Source organism: Priapulus caudatus, unplaced genomic scaffold, assembly GCF_000485595.1.
Source record: "Priapulus caudatus unplaced genomic scaffold, Priapulus_caudatus-5.0.1 Scaffold1075, whole genome shotgun sequence".
Classification (NCBI taxonomy): Eukaryota; Metazoa; Priapulida; class Priapulimorpha; order Priapulimorphida; family Priapulidae; genus Priapulus; species Priapulus caudatus.
Genome location: NW_014578136.1, coordinates 69,614 through 97,316, shown reverse-complemented (window position 1 = coordinate 97,316; position 27,703 = coordinate 69,614). Strand labels below are relative to the sequence as shown.

The following is a 27,703-nucleotide window of genomic DNA, read 5'->3' as shown; positions in this document are numbered from 1 at the left end:
GGTTAAACATGGATTTGTTTACTGGTCAGACCATGTCCTCAGAAAATGTCTAAAATCTGCCCTGTGCCCCATTGACCTTTGACCTGTGACCTCCAATTTCGGCACAGTGATAATATTTCCTACCATGATGCTATACACCGACTATCACTAGCCTAGGTCGAGCCGTTTAGATTTGTGATGCAATTCTGCATTTCCTCCCTATACCCTAAGTGAAGGAGGAAATGTTCCCCCTTCTTCTTGACCTTTGACCTTTGACCCCAAGCTTCGACATCCCAACTCGTTTTGATGATCCCCCCTCCCCCAACGTCCCAAATATCGTGACTGTACGTCGAGCGGTTAAGATTTGTGCACAACTGTTGATGCACGGACGGAGAGACGATCATGCGATTCTACAAGCTGCATCCGACTATGTCAGATGAGCTAAAAATGAAAACATTAATGCCTTCGTATATTGCACTTGACCTCATTTTACTCAAACCATTCGATCCCTTGCACAACCATCAGTAGCAGAAGTATATTCAACAAACAATCCAACCTTGCTTATGGTAATGGATGATCTGTACTTTCAAATAAAATCGATCAATCTTCGTTAGAAGACGTTTATTAGGCACATTAGCAGGTAAATGGCCTTTGCACAGTTTAATGCCCCAGCATTTCCGATCGGTGATAACAATTGTTTACAAGCACCATAATCTTATCATTACTTTATTTAAGCTAGTAGATGTATATTGATATTGTAGACCCACGCACAAGAGAACATGGGTGACATTTATTTGCAAGAACATTTTACTCATAGTGGTGAACTGATCTTCCCAGGAAAAGAAACATTTTACAAAAATATTTTACATTTTACATTTTACATAAATAATGAACATAAAACATAAAACATAAAACATTTTACATAAATATTGTGACAATTTATTTGCAATAGATACTGTTAGGTGGAAGCCGTCAATAAACGTGAATTTTTCTCCCGTAAATATTTATCCAGCATAATTAGCTATACAGACTAATTATTTTTAACCATAGCTTGCGATTCAAAAGTAAGCATAAAATCTGCTATTTGAACATCTTCAATTTCTCAATCAAAAAAGGCATTTGGTGTTATATATAAATTACTGCACGACTGCAGATGCAACATACAGACAAGATCAACAAGTGCAATATGAACTAGTTTATGACTTAAAGAAAAGGGATACCTCACTTAGATTAGTTACCTACTGCTGCTGTTTACTCCTCCTGCTGCTGTTGATGCTGCTGGTGGTTGTTACATCGTTACTCCTCCCCTACTGGTACTCTGGTTGCTGTTGTTACTTCAGCTGTCGCTGCTGCTGCTGCTGCTCCTAGTTGCTATTACTACTACTGCAGCTGGTTGGTGGTGCTGGTGGCAGTGATGATGCTGTTGCTGTGACTGGTTGCTTGTATTGTTACTGACTATGCTGCTGCTGTTGCTTTTGTTACTGCTTCTGCTGCTGCTGCTGCTGGTGGTGGTGGTGGTGGTTGCTGGAATTGCTGCTGGTAATGATGCTGCTGCTGCTGCTCATTGCTCGTAATGCTGCTGCTACTGCTGTTGCTGTTACTAATGCTTATGCTGCAAATGGTGTCATTGCTGCAGCAATATCCATCACACCAGCACATCCTAATCAGTTGGCACATGAAAGCACCTCTAAAATTTGATGTGCTAGAGACTTGCTGCCATCTTCCCAATCAGCGTTGGCCGGTATGAGAACAACCCGCTGGTCAGCCAATAGATGAAGATTGGCTGCAGAATCGCAATGAGGAGCAACAGGTAGATGCGTCGCTTGCTCCCTGTCAGCTGGTCAGCCTCCGCCTCTGGCAGTATCTGTACTTTTAGTGTGCGCACCTAACACACACAGAAACAAACACGGCTACATATCACTGTTTCAAATGACTAGTCACTTTGCACACACTCTTCTCTACGAATTATAGACATGTCTAATGATGTTTTACCTAACAGACAAACTTACATATATTAGAAATGTCTCTATCGGTAACTACTCATGGGCTTCAACAGAGTCTAGTTCACATAAATATGTGAATAATTACTAGAATGATATATATATATAGGTATATATTATATATATATATAGGTTAGACATTATAGTAACATTTGTTGCTATAGTGTTTAACTATACTATAACATATAGTAACGTTTCCGAGTTTTAATCCTGTACTGAGATTTATATTATTTGTAGTAATGGTTACGGGTGTTGGACTGAGTGTGAAATTTCAATCTAGTATACCGATGATGAGAAACACTTACCAAAAAGAACATTATGCTGCAGCTCACCCAGCCTAATGCAACGTAGAATCCCATGTTGTTAAAAATCATACACGCAATAGCAACCGCAATCATTCTGGAAAAACAACATTGATTGTTTATTACTCCAACAGCAGGCAAGTATGGTTCATACAACTGCAACTAACTAACAATTAAAACGTAGTGCACAACAGCTGTAAGGTTTTAAGGTATGTAATTTACAATATTAATTTAATAACCTATATTGGCAATATTAATCGTATTATAATTTTTCCCTGCTTTTCCTAACATTATTTTCATGCGCGCATTTTAAAACTGCATTTCCTGACCAAAGAGCATGTAAATATTTGTTGATCAGACATACTACCAGTTCTTGATTACTACATATCTAGATCAGTAGATCTAGAAAATGTCACATTTAGCACAAACAAGCCTTAGGGAGGTTTGCACCCCGTTACAAGGCTTTGGTACAACCTATGACGAGAATCAAAGATAAATTTTTACAGCGTGGCCGGCAACGCTGTAGTCTGCGGCATAATAAAAAATCACCCTAGCCTGCAACATAAACTTATTATCTATAAAATCTTTAATTGACCAGCTAGAAATTCACATTTAAATCACTATAACACGCCCAAATTACCCCCCCCCCCCCGTGTAGAACGCAAACGGCCGCACGACAAAAACACACGTCCATGTTGGCGCTCTCATTGGCGGCAGCATATTAAATAAATTATTGTTTAATTACTTGCCAAATGTATTACTGTAACGATTATTTATATCTTGTTGTGTTTCAATCATAATGTGATCACTACGCAGTAGACTTAGCTTCTCCTTACAGCTACTATATACTCCATAGCTCACCACCAACCCATGTAGTGGCGGTGGAAGACCGTCCACCCCTCCTGGCAAAATGCAGGGTGCCTACAATCGTCTCAATTCAATTATGGATGTGTGTTTCAGTCGTGCGATCGTTTGCATTGGGGCCAATTTGGTCATGTTATCGTGATTTAATTCCGGTAGTGCTACATATCCACCAACTTGTTCATGACTACTAACACAGAAACACCCTATCCACTTACTTGGTTATGACTATTTATACGGAAAACACACATATTCGCCTACCAGTTCATCACAAATCACATGCTAAAGACACAAAACAAACTTACCCTACGTATTTGTAGCCACAGTAAGCGAGCACATCAAGATACTTTAGATCGGTTTTCATGTTCATAATGTAGAGAACAAGCATCAGGCAGGCCACCTCAATGACCAGCCAGACAAGCAGCGAGCTTGCTTCCATACCTAGCTGCTCAGGTGAGAACCTATAATGGTTTGGGCAATCATTTAACTCAAAAGATGAAAGTTAGAGATCAGCAATGAGAGACAGTGAAGTGGACTCCTAAATATCGAGTGGCACACAGAATCACCTAAGTCAATATTTACACGTTCACAGTAAGACGCTATGCAATGATTACATTAGATGGTAATACGCTTACTATGTTATGCATTGTCTTGTGACTGCAATTACATATTCAGGAATTATTTTAGGTTGCTACTTATATATGCCCCCGAAACTTACCTTTGCTGTGTTCCTAGCACTACTCCAGTCACCAGCAAATATGTTACAAACGCCATCACTGAAACAGAAAGTTCCAGATTGCAGTGCTATGCTATATAAATACATGCAGCAGCACAGTATGAAATGCAAATTGCAACTAGGAGTATACGATGGTTACATGTAGTTTAATTCGGCTAGGATTGGGTTAAGATAAATTGATAACTGAAAAATAAATGCCATAGCATTAACTTCATAAATGATGTAAACCACAGAAATCACAGAGTTGATATTTAATCTTCCATTTGAACACAATTTCATTTTGCATTTTACATATACTACACACCAATTACATGTCTAATGCAGGCTTATGCAGCCTATATTCAGCTTTTGTTGCCTATGAAATAAAGTGAAGACTGTGAAGGTGATCAAGGATTTACACCTTCTATTGCAAATTCCCTCCTATTTCTTTTTATCACACACTCGCTTCCTGTTAAATGCTGCTTAATTCACTAATCATAATTACTTTGACAGTTCTGACACACTGCATTGTGATAGGGCACAATGGCTTTAATTTCGTTCTGGAAAACCTCTCCGGGTGTCAATGACAAAAGGCCAATTCTACAAGCTATTTCTTCTGCTGACACAGCATGCGCTGAAGTACCCGCTACTGCTGTTAAAATCCCTCACCCAGCAAGACACAAACAAACACTACCATTTAGCAGCTGAGTGCGGAAGGATGAATAAGTGCAGGAGGAGCAGGTGAGGAGGTGGAAGTGGAGGAGGAGGAGGAGGAGGAGGAGGGGGAAGTGGGCATGGTGAAGTATTCACTACTGCTGCTGCAGTTAAAATCTCTCACTCAGCGAGAAACAGATGAACAATACCACCTATCAGCTGAGTGGGGGGGGGGAGTAGGAGGAGGAGGAGAAGAAGAAATCAGAGGAGGGAGAGATATGGTATTGGGAAAGAGGAGGTAAAACGTAGTGTTAGCAAAACACAAAATGCAATTAAAAAACTTATGGACGTTTTATGATATACCCTGCCAAATCCCATAAGTGTCCCCGAGCTCTTACTAGCTGCAATTTATTTACTTGATACAGAGTGCTGCATAGATTGGGTGTTCCATGATTGTCTAATGTGGCAGATTCTAGTCGATTTGAGGAATCACTTTGAGGACTAATCTGCTACTAAACACCTATTTTTCTTGTTTAGTAACAAAAAATCCAGCCTCTGCTTTTAAAGTTACGAAAATGTTACGGCACTGCACTGCTACCTGCTGATACAAATGTTTCCCTACTAAAACATATGGACTCCGTTGGGAAATATATGATATATATACATGAAGATATAGGAGTATACACACGCACGCACACACGCACGCACACACATATAGTATATATAACATGTATAATGTATATTTGCCGTGCACGAGTATATGTTCACGCTATATATCCTTATATATCCTTTGTCCTAAATTTCACAAATTCTAATATAATACTGTCATTTCCATTACAAACCATTATGTAGTTGAAGCCAGACCGGGCGTCCTACTACATCCCCAAACAGGGTTCGAATTTTGGCTGAAAATCTAGTGCACAGCAGGACCACCAACTTCAGAATGTTGGTGGTCCTGCACAACAGTTGGTGGTCCGCTTATTTACTAGCAGTGAGTATCAAAATAGTATACAAAAATAACCATTGGCATTAACAGCATACATGTAACTTAGAGTTGGTCAAACAAATAAAAGCTCTAGGAATGTCGGGGGAGCTTGTGGGAAAGGTTTTACTTCGTTTTTCTCCTCCCCAGTCCAAGGTACCCCCATGCATAGATCAAAGTTACAAGTGCCTATAGAATCTTGATACAGTTTACATTGCTTCTAGATATAAATAATGAAAGTGTCAATGACACTGTAGCTCACCACAAAAAAGGACACAAATGAGTGAGTGAGTCAGGTTTAATTGAGCAACCATCGACGTACATTATAGAAACGAAGAGTATATATGGGAGAACTCCCATTATATACTCTTGATAATTATGTGTAATTTTTTATGTGAAAATAAATGTTTGAGATGTGAAAGTCTGAGATGTGGGCGAATGATGGCGTTACACCTAAATGATCGCCTTTAACGTTTTTATAGTATTCAGATTTAGGCACTGCCTAAAAGCGGAGCGCCCGATGTGTAACGTGTAAGATTGAGAGGATACGCTTATTCCACGTAGCTGCTATATACCATGTGACAATGGTGTTTCCCTGCAGCTGCCCATAAAACAACTTTTGTCAAAGGTTAATTGGTTGCATGGAAGTGTTTACTTCGTATGAGTTTTTCTAGGCGGTAGCACACGATTGCCATCTGTATATCGCACAACAATAATTTATAAACCAAAGTGAATCACAATTTGTGACGGTAGATGGCGCTATACCCGCTTTGATGTTTCTTAGCGATGGCGTCGAAATAAATAGGTTATGCTGCGTTCCGACATGTTTTGTAAAACTTTACTCTAATATAGACGTTTTATCGGCAGGGTGGAGAGGAAATACCAATTTTGCATTAAAGATATTGTCAATGAAATCTTGTAAAACGAACCAGACGAGTGTGACACCACAGACTGTTTGTTATCTGATTGTCTATATAATATGCTATATAATTGCCAAAACCTACCTAATTTGCATAATTTTTTTTAAATATGAAACCCCCAGCCCTTATTCATTCACATACAAAAATGAGCAAAATCCGTTGAACCTGAACTGACTAATGGCAATTCCCATTTTTGCCAAAAAATTGCCGTGGCTCGAAAGTATGTCGATTGGCGTGCTCCAAAATAGGACGTTCAAACCTCTCCCATAGCAGTAACAACTATCCCAATTTCAAACATGTGGGTCAAACGGTTCCTGAGTTATCGTTGACCGTAGCCAAATGTTGACGGACGGACGGACAGACATACAACGGACGACGACCCGTGGCAATAGCTCAGCTTGACGATGCCAAGGTGAGCTAAACAAGAGCCGCAGAGCGTCTGGCTCATCTGAGGTCTGTTGCGTACGGTTATAAACGTAAAATTTCAGTCGTGCGTAGTACCACATTTGTTAGGCGCAGATATGCAGACACGCAGTTGCGTACACATCATTGTTAGGACATGCCCACTATCGCAGATGGAGGGTAGGGGAGGGTGGGGGAGGGTGGGGAAGGGGCGGGGGGAGGGGTGGGGGGGGGGAAGGGGAGGGGTGGAGGAGGGGGCTCTAATAGCAAAGCAGTTCACTCCTTTGTTAACAGACAACAAATCCATGTTTAACCCTCCTCTTGAGGGTCAAAAGGTTATCAGACACTTACTCTTCGCACGTCAGTGGAAAGCACATTTTATGGTCCTTTCATAAAGCCATAAAATGGTAGGTCACCGCTGAAACAAAAAAGTTTTTCAATCGCTCGGTCACACCATGTCCTCAGAAAATGTCTAAAATCTGCCCTGTGCCCATTGACCTTTGACCTGTGACCTCAATTTCGGCACAGTGATGGCTTTTCCTACCATGATGCTTATACACCGCTAATCACGAGCCTAGGTCGAGCCGTTTAGATTTGTGCCGCAATTCTGCATTTCCTCCCTATACCTTAAGTTAAGGAGGGAATGTTCCCCTTCTTTTACACCTCTTGACCTTTGACCTTTGACCCCCCAACTTTGACATCCCAACTCGTTTTCGTATTACCCCCCCACGTCCCGATATCGTGACCGGTACGTCGAGCGGTAAGATTTGTGCCCACCTGTTGATGAACGGACGCACGGACGGACGCACAGCCGGACGGACGCACGGCCGGACGCACGCTCATGCGATTCTACAAGCTGCATCTGACTATGTCAGATGAGCTAAAAATAGTCCACTTTCTAAGTAAAGAAAAGTGACGAATTCAGTTAACAGCTTTAATTACGTGCGTGTCAGGTATCACTGGTCATGCCCTCACTCCCCACGATAACACCTGCGACATATGAACTTATTGTTATGCGGTCATAAAAACACTGGGATCATGCCACAATCAATTTCTTAGACTGTCACGAAGTTTTGTTCGTGTGGCGAATCATGCGCCTGAGGGAGTTCATGCCCTCGGCTCTAGACGATTGGCATCCCGGATATCCGCGGGATTCCCGGAAGCGCGAAAAATACCGCGTAGCGGCACACTAACACAACTATGCTGCACCGATTCTACGCAATGAACAGGTCCACTATAAACGCAGAAACTCTGCAATCGGTCCATTGAGCAGTTCTGGCCACTGCACGACGGGTTTCACTACCCAGGTAGCTAGACATTTTCTCGAAGTGCTCGTACACAATTTTTGGCTACTCGGTGCGCTTTGTTTCCTGTAAAAAAACCAGTTTAACTTTTTTGTTGACATCACTGTGCATCAGTGTACATCAGTGTAGTACATATGGCGTGCGATAGATGGTGCAACGAGGCTATATGCATAGCATTTGGCGAGCACTTTGCGTGTTGGCATCTCGGCGGCCGGCTATAACCTAGACTCGTACCTGGTCGACAGTTCGGTGCAACGATAGAGAGCATGACGAGACACTGTTTACTCGACTACACAACAAATTGTGTTTACACAGGTCTTCACTCAGGGTCATACAATTGTATCCACACCTACGAATACTTCTATTACTACAAGTACATGTTACAATAATTACTAGTAAGTACTACTACTACTACTACTACTAAGTACTATCACTACTACTACTAGTACTAGTAGTAGTTACTACTACTACTACTAGTACTACTACTACTAGTTACTACTATAGTACTAGAGCTACTACTACTAGTACTAATACTATATAGTATAGTACTACTACTAGAGCTAGTACTACTACTAGCTCCAAGAGATGTGAAAGAGACTTCAAAGAGCTAACTGGGCGCACAATCCGCATACTATTTCGTAGCACTATTTTATCAAATTTTCCATTAAATAATGGTCCGATTTTTATTATGTTTCGAAGTTTTTATGTTTGGAACTTATAGTAAAAACGCCTAAGACCACACGAAAATGGAACCACGGCGAAATCAAAAGCTTCGCTCTCGCCCCCCATCTGTACGACCCCCCATCTAAGTGGCGAGTTCCTCCCACGTCCCACATGTCTGCTCTCTGTGTCTCCCGCTAAAATTCCGGACTGTTTGCTGGCAGCTATGGATCCGTGCGCCGACCTATGCATTCGGCGCACGGATCCATAGCTGCCAGTGCTGTATACTTTCGTAGGACGTTCCCGCGGTCGCATGCGCCTTGCCGCGGAACTGCGCGCAAGATCCACGCTCAGCGGTTACGATCAACACCTCGTTTCGGCAACACTTCTGGTATCCCATCTCATCTGGATGTTTTGGATACCCCGTCTACGCTCAGGAATGGAGCGTATTAGAATAACCGTAGTATTTCAGCGTAATATGAGGGGAAAAAGTGTTGGGAGGACAGGCAGTTTCGTAAAGATGGTGGCCGAAGCAAAAACTTGGTGGCCTCGGGCCTCCGGGTCGGCACTAATTTCGAACGCTGTCCCCGAACAAAGCTTTTGATCTTACCTGGTATATATAAATCAGGAGCGTTTACTTCATATCTTGGTGCAACAGGCTCATGCTGGTTATACTTAATAGACCAATCCTGTAAAGAAGTAAGAAGGCAGATTCAAAAAGTTGACGCACGCTCTAAATATATTCATGAGTGTTCTTGCTACTCTGGAACTAATACTCCCCAAACTAATCATCATGCTGTGACCAAATTACATTGATAAGGAGACAGAAAACTGGTGATTGTTAGATTAAACCACTACTGTTAACCTTTAGCATTATTTGCATTTAAATCTGGATTTCATTTTGCTATATTTACACTGATATTTGCAGTTCAATTCTAATTAAAATAAATGAAATCATCTTTTTGTAACTTGTCAATGGTTATTTGATAATAACAAGCTTGTGCTGCCACCAAACAATGATAATCTAAGTGCAATGTGTGTGATAGTAATCTTCTGTGTAGTATATAATTTAAGAAAGTAAGGCAGTCCCCTGGGAGTGAAAAAGGCAATATTTATAAGTGATGAACACATATAGAAGTATGCACGTGTGAACATATTAATTTTTCATTAAGAAATGGAACACCTTGACTCCCTCCAGGAATGTAACAGCAGTATCAGTCCCTCTAATAGAATAAAATTGTGGTAGCTGACTCCATTTTAGAAACTTATTACTAGTAGACCCATGATGTTCTCTGATACTGTACAGGAACTTACTCATGTGCACAAACGTCGTTAAAGTGATTACGCCACCATAAATAGTAATAAAAAAATAAAAAATTCCACTTTTTCACAAAATATAAGTAATTCTGTTCACTTTTTATGGTTAAATTGCTGCATTATACTTCTTATTTTACTATTATTGTTCGATGTGAACACACACTCGTGACTCAGACATAGCCCATAGCAAGCAATTAATGTTAGGAACACTAATATCAAATCGTCCAAGATTTTTGGATTTTTAACTAGTTGAGAAACAATCTTATCAGGTAAGAATTTGACGATACGTTTAGTCCCATTAGTTCTTACTTTTAATGTAAAAAAAATTGCAACAAAATTTTTACAAATTTTACCATAGAAAATTCGTGACGTAGACAATTTAAAGAATTCAGATGAGTAGAACAATTTTTAACATTACTGGACGGTCTCAAGACATAATCAGAAGTGAACTTGGGAGAAAAACTTGTGAGTACTATACTTATCCATGGCATGTGACTGTAGTCATTAATAGACAGTATATCTACACATCAATCAATTACAGAGTGCAAGGCCAAACTGCAAACAACTTTATGGGTCAGTATTATTTACATAAACACATTTACAAGATTACTACTTGCCACAAATAGATAAAATGAGCTAACGAAAACGACTTGGGGAAAACTTACCATGTGGGAGAAAGGGAAGAACAGCAATGCTAGTTTCTTGCCGACGTAACCATTGTCAACAGCAAAATAGTATTTTAGCCGTGAGACTGGAACATATTTGTCGATCTGTAATGAAAACCAATACGACGTGTGTAATCCGCCCCCAAAATGATGTGGTTCTTACCTCATTTACGGCTATATCATTGAGCAATTCTGTGGTTAACATATTTGGAGCAAATTCCACTGCCATTTCCACAAAATTTTACAAGATGGTCTATGTTATAACAATTTACCCTTCAATATGGCGATGAACTTTACGATGTTTCTGACAACGGTCCCCTGAACTTTAGGTTCATAGTGATAGCACAGACTGTTAAACACACAGCCTCAATTTAGCACGGGGACATTAGTCAAGTGACAAGCAATGGATAAATCCGAGAAAATTAAAGACGTATATAATATTTGTTTTCAAGATAATCATTGGTCATATAGCAATGTTTTCCTTAAAATTATCATCCCTGAAATAAAATGAGTGTCAATGACACTGTAGCTCACCTTGGGTGTGATAGAAGAGCGAGGGGAGATATATAAAGCAAGCGTATATATGGGAGAACTCCCATTATATAGCATATGTCCCATTATATACTCTTGATTAAACAATATATACATAAGTTTTGATGCGGGAAAAATGTTTCAGATCTGAAAGTCTGAAAGCTTGACGGGAGATGGAGCTACGCCTAAATGATCGCCATTTTGGTTTTCGAATATCGCGCAAATAAAAACAATAAAATATTCCAGTCAAATTACTGTAACGAAGAATCTAAAACACAATATTACACGTATATAGGTATGATTGTAGAGTTGTTAACCAGTTAGATGAAATAACGTAATAGGACGTTGTCATCTCTCCCATGAAGGAGTAACAACTGTTTTGGGGCTAGTCTTACACAATTACAAAAAAAAATTTCGTTGACTGTAGGCAGACACTGAAATGCATAATAAAATTGCCAAAATCTACCTAATTTGCATAATTAAAAAAAAAAATCAAAACATGTGGGGGCCAGTCCTTTATTCATTCACATACCAGAAATGAGCAAAATCCGTTGAACCTGAACTGACTTATGGCCATTTTCATTTTTGCCAAAAAGTGGGCGTGGCTCGAAAGTAGGTCGACTGCCGTGCTCCAAAATAGGACGTTCAAATCCCTCACGTAGGAGTAACAACCGTATGGAATTTGAAACATGTGGGTCAAAGGTTCTTGAGTTATCGTTGACTGTAGGCAGACACTGAAATGCATAATGAAATTGCCAAAATCTACCTAATTTGCATAATAAAAATATATAAATAAAAACCCGTGTGGTATGTTTTGGGGCCAGTCCTTATTCATTCACATGTACCAAAAATGAGCAAAATCCGTTGAACCTGAACTGACTAATGGCAATTCCCATTTTTTGCCAAAAAAATTGCCGTGGCTCGAAAGTATGTCGGGTGGCGTGCTCCAAAATAGGACGTTCAATATGGGAGCATAGCAGTAACAACTATACCCAATTTCAAACATGTGGGTCAAACGGTTCCTGAGTTATCGTTGACCGTAGCCGAATGTTGACGGACGGACGGACGGACGTACACACGGACAGACGGACGTACGACGGACGATGACCCATGGCAATAGCTCAGCTTGACGATGTCAAGTTGAGCTAAAAATGAGTACACGTAGACTTTTTGCCAACAAAATATTGAAATGCTGCCAGAAAACAAGTGCACATGTTTACATAAAGTAAATTGTTTTAGACTATTGCCATGTCTCGACATGTAGACAAAGGTAACATAGTGTAGAGACAGGGTACTGGTCGATGGCATCTCGAGAGAGCGAGAACCACACACAAGAGATGATGATATATGACTAATCTGAAATGCAGATCATTGCACATATTGGTGAAAATAATATTTAAGTATTCTGTTATATATGTTAGTCTTACTACACTATATACATTTGGTACGCAAGAAGTACTGGTACGAATCAAAACGGTTGGGAAAACGTGTGAAATTCAGATAGAAAAATACAGAAAACAGGTAAATAATAAAAAATCTGATGGGATTCGATCCAAGGACCTGAGTAATAATCCTGTGCTGTAGCCGTTAGGCTATCGAGGCATATTGGGTTTCCAGATTATGGATGTGCCATGACTGTGACATCATTGAGGCAGTTCAGGGATCAATGTTTAACCCACCTCTTGAGGGTCAAAAGGTTATCAGACACTTACTATTCGCACGTTAATTGAAAGCACATTTCATGTCCTTTCAATAAAGTGATAAAAATGGTACCTCCAGGTCAGTGCTGAAACAAAAAAGTTTTCACTCTGTCCGTTAGCCCATGTCCTCAGAAAATGTCATATCTGACCTTTCCCCCACTGCCCTTTGACCTGTGACCTCCAATTTCGACACAGTGATGGCTTTTCCTACCATGATGCTATACACCGACTATCATGAGCCTAGGTCGAGCCGTTTAGATTTGTGCCGCAATTCTGCATTTCCTCCCTATACCTTAAGTTAAGGAGGGAATGTTCCCCCTTCTTTTACACCTCTTGACCTTTGACCTTTGACCACCAGCTTCGACATCCCAACTCGTTTTCGGTTTACCCCCCTACGTCCCGACTTTCGAATCCGTACGTCGAAAAATTTAGATTTGTGTCCAACTGTTGACGGACGCACGGACGGACGCATGCACGCACGGACGGACGCACGCTCATGTGATTCTACAAGCTGCATCTGACTATGTCAGATGAGTTAAACATTAGAAATATAATATTTTTTGTTTGCTTTCCAGCTATTCTCAAAGTTGGCATACTTGATGCAAATGTAACCATGTATGTACTATTGTATATAGGTCTGCATACAATTTGAACTATGGCATGTCAGTTTTTTATCCGAGTTGCCATGTTCTCAATTTGATGAAATCTTCCTTTGATACAGCAATGGTGATCAATTTTGTTTGATCTAGATGATGACATACTGCTTACATAAAGTGATCTCATGGTTTCTACAAAACTTTAAAACAAACAGGCATATGGTAATATATATTTGTTTTGCATATCAATAAAAACCAATCATAAAAATTGTCTAAAATTGTGTTTCTTCCATGCGTGTTTTGGGTGTCCTCATGATTGACTAGAGCTGAGCCAACAATGGACATAGAACAATGCAGACCAATGTAAAATTATGGCTTATGACCTTGTCAGCTTCCTGACATACCTGACATACCATGCCTCATTCTAGCACTGATCACCATACTGTTAGCACCAGTTCTACATTGTAGGTTCAGCTTTAGTCCAAAAAATCCACTACTTCACTGATGGTTGTGCTGGGCAGTACAAAAACAAGAACAACTTTATAAACCTCTGTCACCACAAGGAGGATTTCGGATTGGCTGCGGAATAGAACTTCTTTGCAACATCACATGGCAAGAGTGCCTGTGACGGTATAGGAGGGACTGTCAAGCGACTAGTCACCAAGGCTAGTCTGCAGCGCCCATATAATGACCAGATTCTGACAGTGGACGGAATTATGGATTTCTGTGTGGAGAATATAGATCTCTGGTATCACGTTTTTCAGTGTGACACCAGAGGATGTAACTCAATCAGCTTCAGAGTTAAAGGATGGGTTTGACATGGTGAAAACGATTAAAGGGGCACTGCAATACCACAGATTTGTTCCAGTCTCCAACTCTACGCTACATGTGTACAAGTTGAGTAACCAAGCTGGCCCTGCAGATTTAGTACATGTTTCAGACAGTAATGATGCAGAACTAGAACCAGAACCATCTGTGCAATCAGAAATAAAGGAACAAAACTTTGTCTGCTGTCTTTATCAATTATGACGAATTTCCATGGATTGGCATGATGGACGAAATTTCGGAGGAGTTTGGTGACTACCACATCAATTTCATGCACCCTCATGGACCAACCAAGCAATTCAAATGGCCATTGGAAACAGATCAATGCTGGGTTACAGAAGATGATATTCTGTGTACAATCAACACCCCATCTCTTAACATCATCCTCTTCCAGAAAGTACTTTATCTCAGAAAACGATGCTGCGAGGATTTCAAGTGTGCATCCGGACTGGATCATTGATGATCAATGAATTATTGATAAATGAGATCATAATGGTAACATAATGATTTTGCATTAGACTGAATAGTCATTTAGAATGTTATCCCCACCTGTCATTCTCAATCAGGTTATGTACAGCAAAGCCAATGTTTGGGTTTAACTTGGTATCTTAAAAATAGATTGGAATGGTATACATATGTGCCTACACGTACAGCATTGCATAGGAATAGGCGTTATTGCACCTAGTATGCCAACTTTGAGAAGAGCTGGAAAGCAAACAAAAAATATTATATCTCTAATTTTTGTATATTATGTAGAAAACATGTTGAGGTATAATTTTCAATGAAGTTCATCTCAAGGTTACGTGATCCACAAGGTCAAATTCAAGGTCAAAGTAAAGGTCAAAAGGTCATCAAACTGTATACTGCTTCTTCATAACAAATAATGGCAGATATGGATGCAATTCGCTTTCCAAAGACACCAATATCAACAAATTTGGCCCAGTGGTTACAGAGATATGACAATTTGAAAATTGACGGGTGCACCCATTTTGGCCAAAAAAGGGCATGTCGTAGCGGGAAAACCGTTCGTCCGACGGAGCTGAAATTTGAAATTTCAGCTTTTTCAGCCTAAATTACCCCATAAACCAAATTTTAGCCAATTTGAAAAGGGTAAGGTGTAACCCTTTGGGTGATCTGACACAGAATGACCCCATATTTGATTATAGTGACAATTAATTTGCAAATGGCGCCTTCAAAACAAGTGCACCCATAATGCACCTGATTCAGACAAAAAGGCAACCAGTTCCGATTGGCAAGTTACTCACATTTTTGGCGACATACTCCTTGCCATGGCCAGCCAAATTTGATCCATACTGCACGGCCATTGCAGCCATGGGATCGTTGAAAATCTGTTCGCCATAATGCTGAGCAGGTTCTGAAGGATGACCGGTTGGCATGTAACCAGGGTAACCTGCTGTACCAGGTGCCATGTATGCTTGCTGTGGTGGATAACCCTGTGAATAGCCTTGTGGATAGGTTTGAGGATAGCCTGCAAAATGATGCATATGCTGGCATTAAACCAACTTGCCTATTTACGAGGTGTGTGTAAGGAAACTCGTGACGGATATATATTTACATACATGTAGCAATTTAGACAATGATAGAAGAGAAGACACTAATAACTAAATATGGTGTCAGAACATGTACACATAATACATATTTATACTGTTGTTCTTGATCAAGGCAATATCTTTGCAATTAAGGAAATAATCAGATTAACAGGATCTTTCACTAATCCATGTGTTATAACACTATGCAATATAAAAAGTCTCTGAATTCTATATTTTTATGGCAGCCATGATACAATCTATCATATTCACTGACCACATTTTAAATAATTAATCAAGTAATATTATTAACATATATATTATTAAATTTCAATAGTTTTGTTCGTTTAGCTACTTACCACCCTATACATGACCCTAACTGCACGCTTACCAGGTGACTGTCCATATGTGCCAGCGGGTGGATGCATACTTGTGTCATCAAATAACTGTGGCTGTTGATGCCTCTTGCTCCGCTGCTTCGACTTCTTAGCTGCAAATTACACTCGTACCATATAACAAACAATACTCTACAACTTCAAACAGCAAGATGATCTTATTCATCCTAAAAATAATAAAGAAATGGAATAGCTCAAACTTCCCAAATCCTGTAAAAGTTGCAACGATCGTCCCTTTCACAAGACCATGATCAAGCGTTACTGAACCATATTCTACCACTGTCCCTAAGAAAATGCTCATTACATTTTCATTTCATTTTTCAACAGCCAGTCATGGCTTTAGAATGACTGCACTTACATTTCTGTTGAACGTATGATATTACTATTACTATTAGCACACAAACAGGATTGAATAATTTCTCTGATAGACTATATATATACTAGTCTATAGACTATATATATAAAATAAGGATGAAAAAACAATAATAATAATTATATTCTTATATTATAATTATTAAATTATATATATATAGGCTATAACTCATAGTATTATTCTCCGCGCTCCATCCAATACCTAGAGTGTACAACGGAAAAACGGGAAAATAGTGCTATTTCACGACTACATTATTCTACTTTGCCTGCGAGTCTAGAATAATTTCATGGTATTGCATTAAAGCGATTCCTTGCTCTCTACAACAAGACCAACCGCTTGTCAATACGATACTCCTAGGCTGAGATATCGGCTCCTAAACCTCCCCTCCCACATGCCAAACGCCGCTCGAATCCACTTCTGCCAGCATCCTACACGCGGGTAAGCATTTTGGCTATCGTTTCCGTCCACCACTTGGAGCGCTGATAATTGATGTCATATGCCCAAATTTGGTACTGTTCACTACACTTAGTAACTGAGCTGCGTTGTAAAAACTTGATGGAGCCGGCTCCATCATGACGGGCGTTAGCCGTGCTAGGAAAGATAATGGAAGATAAGGGCATAGGGCGATGCCCCGAATGTCACCTATTGATAACCGAAGCACCGTTCATTCATAAATTTATCGCGGAAAAACCGAACTTTCACGAAGCAACGCTTAGCCGCGTTGTAGGATGCTGGCAGAAGTGGATTCGAGGCGGCGTTTGGCATGTGGGAGGGAGGTTTAGGAGCGATATCTCCGCCTAGGAGTATCGTTATTGACAAGCGGTTGGTCTTGTTTTAGAGAGCAAAGAATTGCTGCTTAATGCGAATACCATGAAATTATTCTAGACTCGCAGGCAAGTAGAATAATGTGTCGTGAAATAGCACTATTTTCCCGTTTTTCCGTTGTACACTCTAGGTATTATTAGCTCTTGATATATATATATATATATATATATATATGTGGTATTTGTCCAAAAAATAGGAAAGTAGTAAGACTAAGACACTCCGATGTCCAACAGTGGCCGTGGGCCACTGAATGGAGGGCAAATGGCACTGCGAAGGGAACATGGCATGTCCTTGCATAGGCAGGGGTGCTCGAGATTGAAAAGAGACTTTTTTGAATTTTCAGTGCCCTTAGATGCAATTTCAGGCCATCTCACAGAATCAGAATCTTTATTGAAAATATCAGAATATCGGAATTCTGTCAAAAATCAGAACTTACAGCTCTGATTATAATAATATATTATTATTATTTTAGATAAACCCTAAAGAAATGCTAAACGGTGTTGCCTTGTAGGTGTGGCCTAGAAAAACATAATTGTTTATAAATTATACAAAATTATGATTATAAAAATCTCTAAACAATTCCCGTCAATAACAATGAAATTTCATGCTTTCTCTCACCTATAAAACTGTTTTGTGGCGAGTGAGCTTCTACTTTACTTTTCATTAATTTCAAAATTAGAATTAAAGAAAAACAACAAAGCCGAGAATAACTTACATGCACATTAAAACTAGAAAAGACAGTTGACAGTTGTCGCCAACTACATGTATCCCCTGTGTTCTCCCCAAGATGTGTAAGTATACGAAGTTTGGTCGTGCTAGGTCAATTAGGGGCCAAGTTATAGAGTGGAAGGGAAATATGATGAAGGTCAAGGTCGAGGTCAATGTCAAATAAAGGTTGCAGTGACCTGGTTTCGGTACGCGACACACATTCTCCCCAAGATGTGTAAGTAAACCAAGTTTGGTCGCGCTAGGTCTATTAGGGGCCGAGATATAGAGCGGAAGAAAAATATGATCAAGGTCAAGGTCAAGGTCAAGGTCAAATAAAAGCCGCAGTAACTTGGTTTTGTATGCAACACACATTCTCCCCAAAATGTGTAAGTATACCAAGTTTGGTAGCGCTAGGTCAATTAGGGGCCGAGTTATAGAGCGGAAGGGAAATATGATTAAGGGCAAAGGTCAAATAAAGGTCGTAGTGACCTGGTTTCGGTAGCGCTAGGTCCATTAGGGGCCGAGTTATAGAGCGGAAGGGAAATATGACTTCGTCAGATGAGCTAAAAATGAATGAAAAGGCCACAATAGCAGTTAAAACACGTGTAGGACTGTAGGACTATCTGAAACATTTGAAATCGATGAAATAGTGCGTCAAGTTGTGTTAGGCCCAATCTTATGTTGTATCACGTTAGACCAACAAGTACATAATTATGGTACACCGATCTACATGTATGGGAACTCAATAGAAATCATGCCTCTTTTATATATGAATGATATCCTGGAAATTGGAAATTGGGACCCCATGCAGTGGCATAGCTAGGATTTTTTCAGCAGGGGAGCACTGGGGGGGCCTTACATTTTCGTGGGGAGGCACAATATATAATTTTACTGAGATGTGGTTCGAACCCTCTTTCTTTGTACTATACTGTTCTAACGGCATTGTTTTTAATTCAAATTTTTTTTTATCAAGCAAGAATTTTCAGTGGGGGGGGGGACCTGGGGAAGCACAGAAAATTTGTGGGGGGAAGCACGTGCCCCCCCCCAGGCCCCCCCGTAGCTACGCCCCTGAGACCATGACAAAAATGGCTCAAGCGTGTACTAGGCTGGCTGAAGAAAAATTGCTACAATTTAATATGAAGACAAATGCCCAAATAGCAAAGAAAAACAGATTCTTCTCGGAGATCAAATAATAAAAAGATGTAGTAAATATACATTATTACATACTTAGCCGAGATATTAAGTGAAAAAGAAGGATATAAAGAAATGATAAAACAAAGAACAGATAAAGATCGATTTATGATGAGTGAAGTCATATAAATTATCTATGGCTAATAAACAAAATTTTGAAAACTATGCAATAGAAGCACGTGTTAAAAACTTTATGAATGCACTGTAGTGCCGTCACTACTAAATAATAGAGAAACTTCTACTAATCTGGCTAAGAAAGAGAAAAAAATGGTAGAGGATTTCCAAAATAAATGTTTTTAAGAAGGATATTCGAAGCGCACAGCAAGACACCACTAGAGGCACTAAGAATAGAAAGTGGAATAATACCAATAAAAGATTGCAATACATTGCAATCCAATGCATTGCAATCCAATGCAATGCATTGCATCCAATACATTGCAATACATTGCATAAAATATTGCAATACATTATTAAGTTAGAAAATGACAGATTAATGAAAAGAGTATTTTTAGAACAAATTAAAGAAATTGGAAGTAATTGGGCAAATGAGGCTTTAGAAATCTAGGAGTATGACATAAGTATGTCACTTATGACTATTGGTTCACAACATAAGAAACAATGGGAAAAAATATGTGGAGGCTATTTTAAAAACAGTAATTATGAGAGATACCATGAGGTCAGGTGATAAAACAAAAATGAAAATGATAAATATCGAAAGCTATGTATTAAAGCCTTATATGACAAAACTGTCATTTGATGATGCATGCTTTGTGTTTAGGTGTAAAGGCCAAGACACACTGCAGCGACAACGACCGACCGTAACGACAAACGACAACAGTCGCGGCGACTGGCGCATCCACACTGCAGCGACAACGACCGACCGTAACGACAAACGACAACAGTCGCGGCGACTGGCGCATCCACACTGCAGCGACAACAACCGACCGTAACGACAAAGTTTACCCAGCAGTGGCAGACAGTGGCAGACCTGCACCCAGCCAGTGGCACACGAGCAAACGGCAAAAAAACTCCTGCTGCTGCTTTTAAATAAATTGCTGTAAAACCGCTCTATGTATAACAATAATATAATAAAGTAATATATACGCAGCATATTATACGAACGTACACAATAATCACATCTGATGGCTGACGTAGCCTTGCACGTTTTGGTTAGACGGGTTTGCGGCCCCACTGTTTCTGACAGGCGGTGCGAGTTTAGCGCTGGGGACCAGTCTACTTCCTGGCTAGCATTGGTTTATAATTTTATGACATAATGGCGATGTCACGTGCCGATGGAAACGGCTGTGATTGGCCATTTGTAAAGTGTCGCTGGCGAAAGTCGCTCGAAAATAGAAACGTTTCTAAATATTTTTGTTGTTGAGGTTGTCGTCGGTCGCCGTTGCGTCAGTGTGCAATGGCTCATAGGAAACAATAGTTTCTAATTTTCTGAAAAGTCGTTTGTCGTTACGGTCGATCGTTGTCGCTGCAGTGTGTCTTGGCCTTAAGACGTGCATGATAAACTTAAAAAGTTATTTTAAAAATAACTACAGTAATGATATATGTGATTTGTGTGCCAGGGTTCGAAATTAACACTCGCACACTCGCAAAATGCGAGTGGATTACCGAAATTGCGAGTAGAAAATATAAGCACTTGCATTTTTGTGCGAGTGACATATAATCTGTTGTGATGACTATCAAAATCTAAACATCCCATATCCAGGCATTTTAAAAGTAACAAGTTGTCAACATAAGTCATAACGGAACTAGACCAACCAATTTCTGCAAAATTATAAACACGTACTGTCTACAAACTGAGTAACGATTATAAACCTCGCGCGACCGTCGCTACCGAGAGTATTCTCTCTTCACGCTTTGTAGCCAGGTTTAATAAAGTTGTCTCAACATTATATAACATTTGTAAAGTAACTAAAAAGATAACCTTTTTAATTGAAGTGTTATCATATTATACACTTCAAAAATAATTATATTAAAAATGCGAGTGTTTCGGATTTTGCGAGTTGAAATTTGATCCACTCGCAAAAAATTGCGAGTGATTTCAAAAGTTAAATTCTACCCCTGTGTGACGAAAGGAAAAAATTAAATTTGGAACGTTTATATTAATGTAATTACTAATTGTAAGGTATATGGAGGGTATAATAAAGGGGAACGAGTTGAAGATTGGAAAAGTGATGACCCGAAAATTCTAAAACCCTGCCACTAGAATATGTTAGAAAGGCATTATCAATCAGAGAAAGTAAAATAATTAATGCTAATTTGTAGACAGAATTTCCTTATCTACAGGATTTCCCCGCACATTCCAAAGAGAGAATCAGTGCCTTGTGAAATACAAGAGAGGGACCCCAAGATACAAGATACAAGATACATAGTCCTACCGCACGTATGCCACTCACTGTGCACAAAAACGGACCGTGTTTCAGTGCGACACTGTCACTGACTACAGTCCGAGTACAGACTCAGTCAGAGATGTGTAACACAACATCATTGAACATGTTAGACCGAATAATTCTGTCCCATATAACCTTTTTTTATATTTTGGTGAGGGTTATATTGGGACAGAACGGGGTTCATTGAAATTTCGTAAGATCGCATGCAAAATGCATGCGCTGCTAATGCGGCCTGTACGCCGCTATTGGCGCGAAAAAAAACCTACCGTTCCCTTCTACATGGCTTTACCTTGCTACTGATATGTGTATACATTCACTTCAATCGTTATTTACTTAGAACTTAAAAGATTGTTTTTCAGAAACCCCGCTTCATTAACTTTAGTAAATTACGTTGGCCATTTACAAACAAACAGACCAATCACAGCGAGTCTATCAGGCCTCCTGCAGCGCCACAGATACAAGCGAGAACCAGGGCTATTGTAAGACTCGCTGTTATTGGTCTGATTGTTTGTAAATGGCCAATGTAATTTACTAAAGTTAATGAAGCGGGGTTTCTGAAAAACAATCTTTTAAGAAGTAAATAACGATTGAAGTGAATGTATACACATATCAGTAGCAAGGTAAAGCCATTTAGAAAGGAAAATTGGGTTTTTTTTCGCGCCAATAGCGGCGTACGGGCGGCCTTAGCGGTTCAAGGATAGAGAACATGGGTCCCAATAAAACCAATGTCATTTACATCAATATAAAGATAATATTATATCAATATAATAGGTTAGGGTTATGGTTAGGGTTAGGTGTTAGCAAATCTCTAATTTCCTTTAGTTCCGAAGAAATTTGTTCTACCATCTCGGTAATACGTCTCGCTGATGGAGTAGCACCAAACAAGAACAACCAACACGGTGGCGCCACCTCACGGTGCGCCACCGAGATAAACCGGAGGTCACTCCATGCTAGACTGACTACAATTAGGGTTAGGGTTAGGGTTAGAATTAGGGTTAGGGTTAGGCATATTGGTTTTATTGGGACCCATGTTCTCTATCCTTGGGCCGAATTATTCGGTCTATCATGAACATGTGTATTAACACAACAACTGCTTTCTTAGGCACAACATCCACAATCATATAATATGAACGGCATGCCTAGATAGGAAGCAACGTACACTTACGATTTCTAGTACCTGTGGGAGGATCCATATTAACTTCGTTTCAGTGTCCGACTTTGATTTTTAATATTGTGCTAGATAACTAACTTTGATCTATGCTTCGATGTCGATCTGCTATTTGTAGCCTCGTTTTAGAGTAGACTCACCCTCTCACGTCAGACGGCAACGTAGCCGATACTACTACTAGCGCTACCTGGAGGAGGGAGTTGCTAGCGCCGCTGTAAAAATTGCAAAAATTATTCATTGCCATTATTTGATGTGTTATTACATTATTAACATGTTATTAGATGTTAATTTGATACACCTCACGATTAGTTTACCCGAGTGCTGAATAGTCATCAGGTTTTTAGCACAATGATGAATTTATAAGAAACAAGAAATAAAATGAGAAGAAGAATTTGGCAGGCGGCTACACCGGACATGACGTCACGCTGGTGCCGACAACGCCGGATGTTTTGCGTATACAAACACTTGGTAAGTATTATGTGCGTCTTGTATAAACCCGTCAGACTTTTGCGTTTAGAAGCGATTATAAACTGAACTACACATTTACCTATGAAGTACTTATATAGCGCAGTGCTATGGTTCTTTTGCTTTGTCATTTGTAGACATTGATGATAACTGACATTAGTCAGATAGCGGCATAGCCAGTTTTCAAATTCCCGCGCTTGAAGTTGAACACCCACTCTGGCACTCAGTTACTAACTGAGTGCCAGAGTGGGTGTTCAAGCGCGGGAATTTGAAAACTGGCTATGCCGCTATCTGACTAATGTCAGTTATCATCAATGTATACAAATGACAAAGCAAAAGAACCATAGCACTGCGCTATATAACTTATAAGTACTTCATAGGCAACTGTACGCGGGCTATAGTTAAACTAGAGCTAGCGCTCAGTTTACTGAGTTAGCTCCAAGAAACGGTATTGCTAGGGTTAGAATACCATATGGTCTGACATTTACTGTCAGACTCCATGATTTGACATAGGCAGGAGTCCGTGTGACTCCCTGAAAATTCTGCCATACTAACTAATTCGCTGGAATTACTCTGCTATTTTATCAGCTAATAGTAATAGTAATATTCAAAGAAAATTGGCAGACGTGCAACTGCATTAATCTTAAAAATAACGCAGTGGCTGGAGGTACGGTAGCCGTCGGTCGTTGAAGCCCCTTTTTGGCGTTAGGGTTAGGTTTAGGGTTAGGGTTAGGTTTAGGGTTAGGGTTCTAGCTCATCTAAACTCTCAAATCGTGAATTTATTTCCCAAGGCGTTATTTCGAAATCTGGCGCCACCGCCGCCATCTTTGTCTCGTTAAGTATGAAAGCGAATGGACTCCCGTACCCGTAGCCTCGAGACATTAAGATACGGCTGCAGCGAATACGTAGTGTGATTGCCGTACCCGTAGCCTCGAGACATTAAGATACGGCTACCGTTCCCGTAGCCACTGCCTAAAAATAAGCACATGAGTTATTGTTAATATCTTTAATTTTGAACCTCAGACTGCGGACTCCCTCATTTTGCTGCGGACTCCCTCTTTTCGAGGGTAGGTAGTCCGTTGGACTCCCTTGTTCAAAAGTTAATTTCTACCCCTGCTACTTTCACCTCCACTGTTCCCAAATCTAGTTTGTCCAGTCTTTCTTTCACTGACTGAACAGCGCATTCAGCTAAGCCATTTGAAGCAGGATATGCTTCGGAGCGACTTTGATGTGTATAATTCCATTTTTGCTAATGAACATCTGAAACACTTCACTAACGAAATTTGTTCCATTGTCTGTGACAATCGTATCCAAATGTAGCTAAAGCCATCCTGAACTTTTCCACTGTGCACTCAGCTGTACTAGACGACATGCCGTGGACGTCCATCCACTTGGTATAAGCATCTACGATGATGAGCAACATTTTGCCCTTATATGGACCAGCATAGTCCGCATGTAACCTCGACCATGGTTTCGACGGAAATCCCCAAGGATGTAACAATGTCCTGGGAGCAGGGAAAAAATAACATTTTTTTTACCGGAGGTCTTTTTCAAGTCTGTGGAAAAAATAGCTCTCGTGAATAATTTTACGGGAGCTATCTTAAGCCTCATGGGAGTGATTTCATTGGTTTGAAGAGCGAATCGCTCATTGCTCCGGTGTATTTTTTACCCTGCCTTGGAGGTGCATGTCTCCTGATTTGACAGGTTTCACAATCTTTTAGTCTATTCTCTAGATCTCTATCTAGCCTCGGCTACCAGATGTAATTACGCACAAACGTTTTCATCCGCACTATCCCCGGGTGAGCTTCATGAACCATCTCAACAATGCGATTTTGAGCGGCCGCAGGAACTATCACACGAGCTCCCCAGAGTACATAACCCCCCTGCAGTGACAGTTCATCTTTCCTGGCAAAGTACGGTTGGAGTTCCTCTCCATTTTTCTCCGGCCAACCTATGTCAACAAAGCATCTGACCCGAGATAGCACAGGATCCCGATCAGTCAAGTGGCTAATTATATCAACATCAATGGGTGATGTGTCTGTGAATGCAACCAGACACACCGTTTTTGCTGGCATGGACACTTCCTGTTCTGTATCAGGTAACGGTAACCTACTCATGGCATCTGCATTCGCCAAAAGTTCACTTGGTTTGTAATGTAAATTAATGTATGTATGTATGTACTGATACGCACTCAACGTCAACGCCCATCGCTGAAGTCTGCCTGAAGCAAGCGGCGGTATTGGCTTTTTCTCACCGAGCAGAGCCTCTAACGGTTCATGGTCATTGTAAATCGTAAAGTTCTGTCCGTACAGGTAGGTGTGAAACTTTTTCACACCCCACACAATGGCTAGTGCCTCCTTCTCCAACTGAGAGTAATTGCGCTCCGCCGGTGCCAGAGTCCTAGACGCGAAACTTATGGGACGTTCAGACCCATCTTTGAACTTATGCCCTAGTACAGCCCTAATTCCGTAGGGCGAGGCATTGCATGACAGTACTATGTCTTAATTTGGATCATAGTAAACAAGAAAGGTAGCGGCTTGTAGTAGGTCCTTTGACCAACGAAATGCACGGTCCTGCTCTGGCCCCCATTGGAAACAGACCTGTTTCTCAAGGAGTTTGTGTAATGGCTGCAGTTCTGAAGAAAGGTTTGGGATGAATGTCGCGTAGTAGTTCGAACCAAAGTGATTGCACGCACCTTCTCCTCAACCAATTGTAGCCAAGTGAAACGTCGATCGGAGTCAGGAGCACTAAACGCCTGTTTATTTAAAGTAATTATTGTTAAGTCATAATTAGTTATTAAGTTTTCCAGTGTTTTCCCCACTTTCATGATACCTACCGTTATTGCTTGAGTAACAGCAATTGTCTGGAGTAACGATAAAATGCCTTAGAACCTTATACAGGGATGGGAATGTGTGTATGAGTGCCGCGCGTGCTACGCAGGCCGTATATATATATATATAGTACGCGATCGATCGATCGTGTACATCAAAGGCCGCCGCGTCACGCATGACCTTGAGGCTCCTTTTTATGAAGTACGAACTGTTTCACTTCTCGCCAACGAAGTTCTGTTTATAATACATATATACATAACCATAAAAGGTGGTGTCGCGAGCTGCTTTTTTCGGTGTCACAAGTATGCTCCATATAGCAATGTAAGGTTCTAACCGGATCTAGCTTAGTAACCGTGCTACCTGGGATAGTAACCGTGAACCCTTTTCTGTCAGTGTCGTTTTTAATGCCGTGTAACCGTAACTGAAGGCTGCCATCGCCCAAAAATTGAACCATATCCGCAGTAAACAACACTCTCTGTACTTAATTTGTCCGAGTCAAAGACTTTGCCCTTTGGGGCCACATCTGACGGCCTAAGCATGACCGTGAGTGCCAACAACGTAATTGCCTTCAACCGAAGGTCTTTGATGGGCAACTGATCATTCGATGCCCATGACATAAACAAGTCTCTGAACGGCGTTATGGGTAATATGCTAGTACGTGTCATCTAGGCACTTTAGTACCAGATTTGGTTAGTGCCACAACTAGCTTCTGCAAGTCAAACGAGTGTAACACATCTGGTTGGTCTTTAATAGCATACCACGCACCAACCGCTGTTTGAACGGTACGCAACCGTGATGCAGGTCTTTCCGAAGAGTCTGCGGTAGCGCACAGAAAATCTGCCAAGCCCGCACTATCCACGGGTGGAAATGGCAGTTTTCTCCCATCACAAAATGACTGCAGTCTATTCAAACTTCTGTTATAACCATGCAAAGTGGACACGGCCCAGCAAAGTGGTGCCTGAGCAACTGCTCTGTCAGACCAGCCTACCTTCCGCAACTTTTCCCGCCATATACTCTCCAGGCACACAGGCGCCACCTTCTGTTTTTCATCGGTTCCGGTATCGCCCCAAAGGCGAGATATGCCCTTGACGTTTGTGGCAGAAATATTGGCGGACTGACCGACAGCTGCTGCAGCTCGGCCATCCATGGCTGTGCCTTCCAAAATGGTGCAATTACCGTTGCCCAGGCTTTCTGCGCTTTTATGACCTGCAACACCTGCTGTATCAGGTAAAACGGCGGGTTCACAAAGTTGTTGTGTTGTGCCCAATCTGTCTGCCCGAGTGCATCCACTCCCACGCTTAGTGGGTCGTAGTAGAGACTGTTGAAACAGGGTAACTGATGGGTCAACATGTCTGCAAACCTGTCTATGGTATGTTGTCCCC

The 27,703-nt window shown here is 40.6% G+C and overlaps 2 protein-coding genes across 7 annotated transcripts in view; one reads left to right on the top strand and one right to left on the bottom strand.

Moving 5' to 3' along the window:
• Positions 1–449: 449 nt before the first annotated feature.
• LOC106815262 (protein YIF1B-B-like) overlaps positions 450–27,703 on the bottom strand; it is a 28,788-nt gene continuing 1,534 nt past the window's right edge. Inside the window, exons 1-9 of one of the 4 annotated variants that reach the window (XM_014819704.1) lie at positions 23,017–23,206; positions 16,352–16,450; positions 15,679–15,902; positions 10,762–10,866; positions 9,390–9,468; positions 3,861–3,918; positions 3,448–3,603; positions 2,285–2,378; positions 450–1,864 (exon numbers count right to left, since the gene is read on the bottom strand). In XM_014819704.1, the coding sequence (XP_014675190.1) occupies positions 1,682–1,864; positions 2,285–2,378; positions 3,448–3,603; positions 3,861–3,918; positions 9,390–9,468; positions 10,762–10,866; positions 15,679–15,902; positions 16,352–16,450; positions 23,017–23,050 (1,032 nt within the window). In that variant the 5' untranslated portion in view covers positions 23,051–23,206 and the 3' untranslated portion in view covers positions 450–1,681. Of the gene's footprint in view, positions 1,865–2,284; positions 2,379–3,447; positions 3,604–3,860; positions 3,919–9,389; positions 9,469–10,761; positions 10,867–15,678; positions 15,903–16,351; positions 16,451–23,016; positions 23,207–27,703 lie in introns of those variants that run through there. The other 3 variants (XM_014819705.1, XM_014819707.1, XM_014819706.1) reach the window with 3 other exon arrangements.
• The window catches only part of LOC106815261 (HAUS augmin-like complex subunit 6), a 38,079-nt gene continuing 33,602 nt past the window's right edge, over positions 23,227–27,703 (top strand). For 2 of the 3 annotated variants that reach the window (XM_014819698.1, XM_014819697.1), the window contains exon 1: positions 23,227–23,493. In XM_014819698.1, coding sequence (XP_014675184.1) covers positions 23,404–23,493 — 90 coding nt within the window. In that variant the 5' untranslated portion in view covers positions 23,227–23,403. Of the gene's footprint in view, positions 23,494–23,523; positions 23,580–27,703 lie in introns of those variants that run through there. The other variant, XM_014819701.1, reaches the window with a different exon arrangement.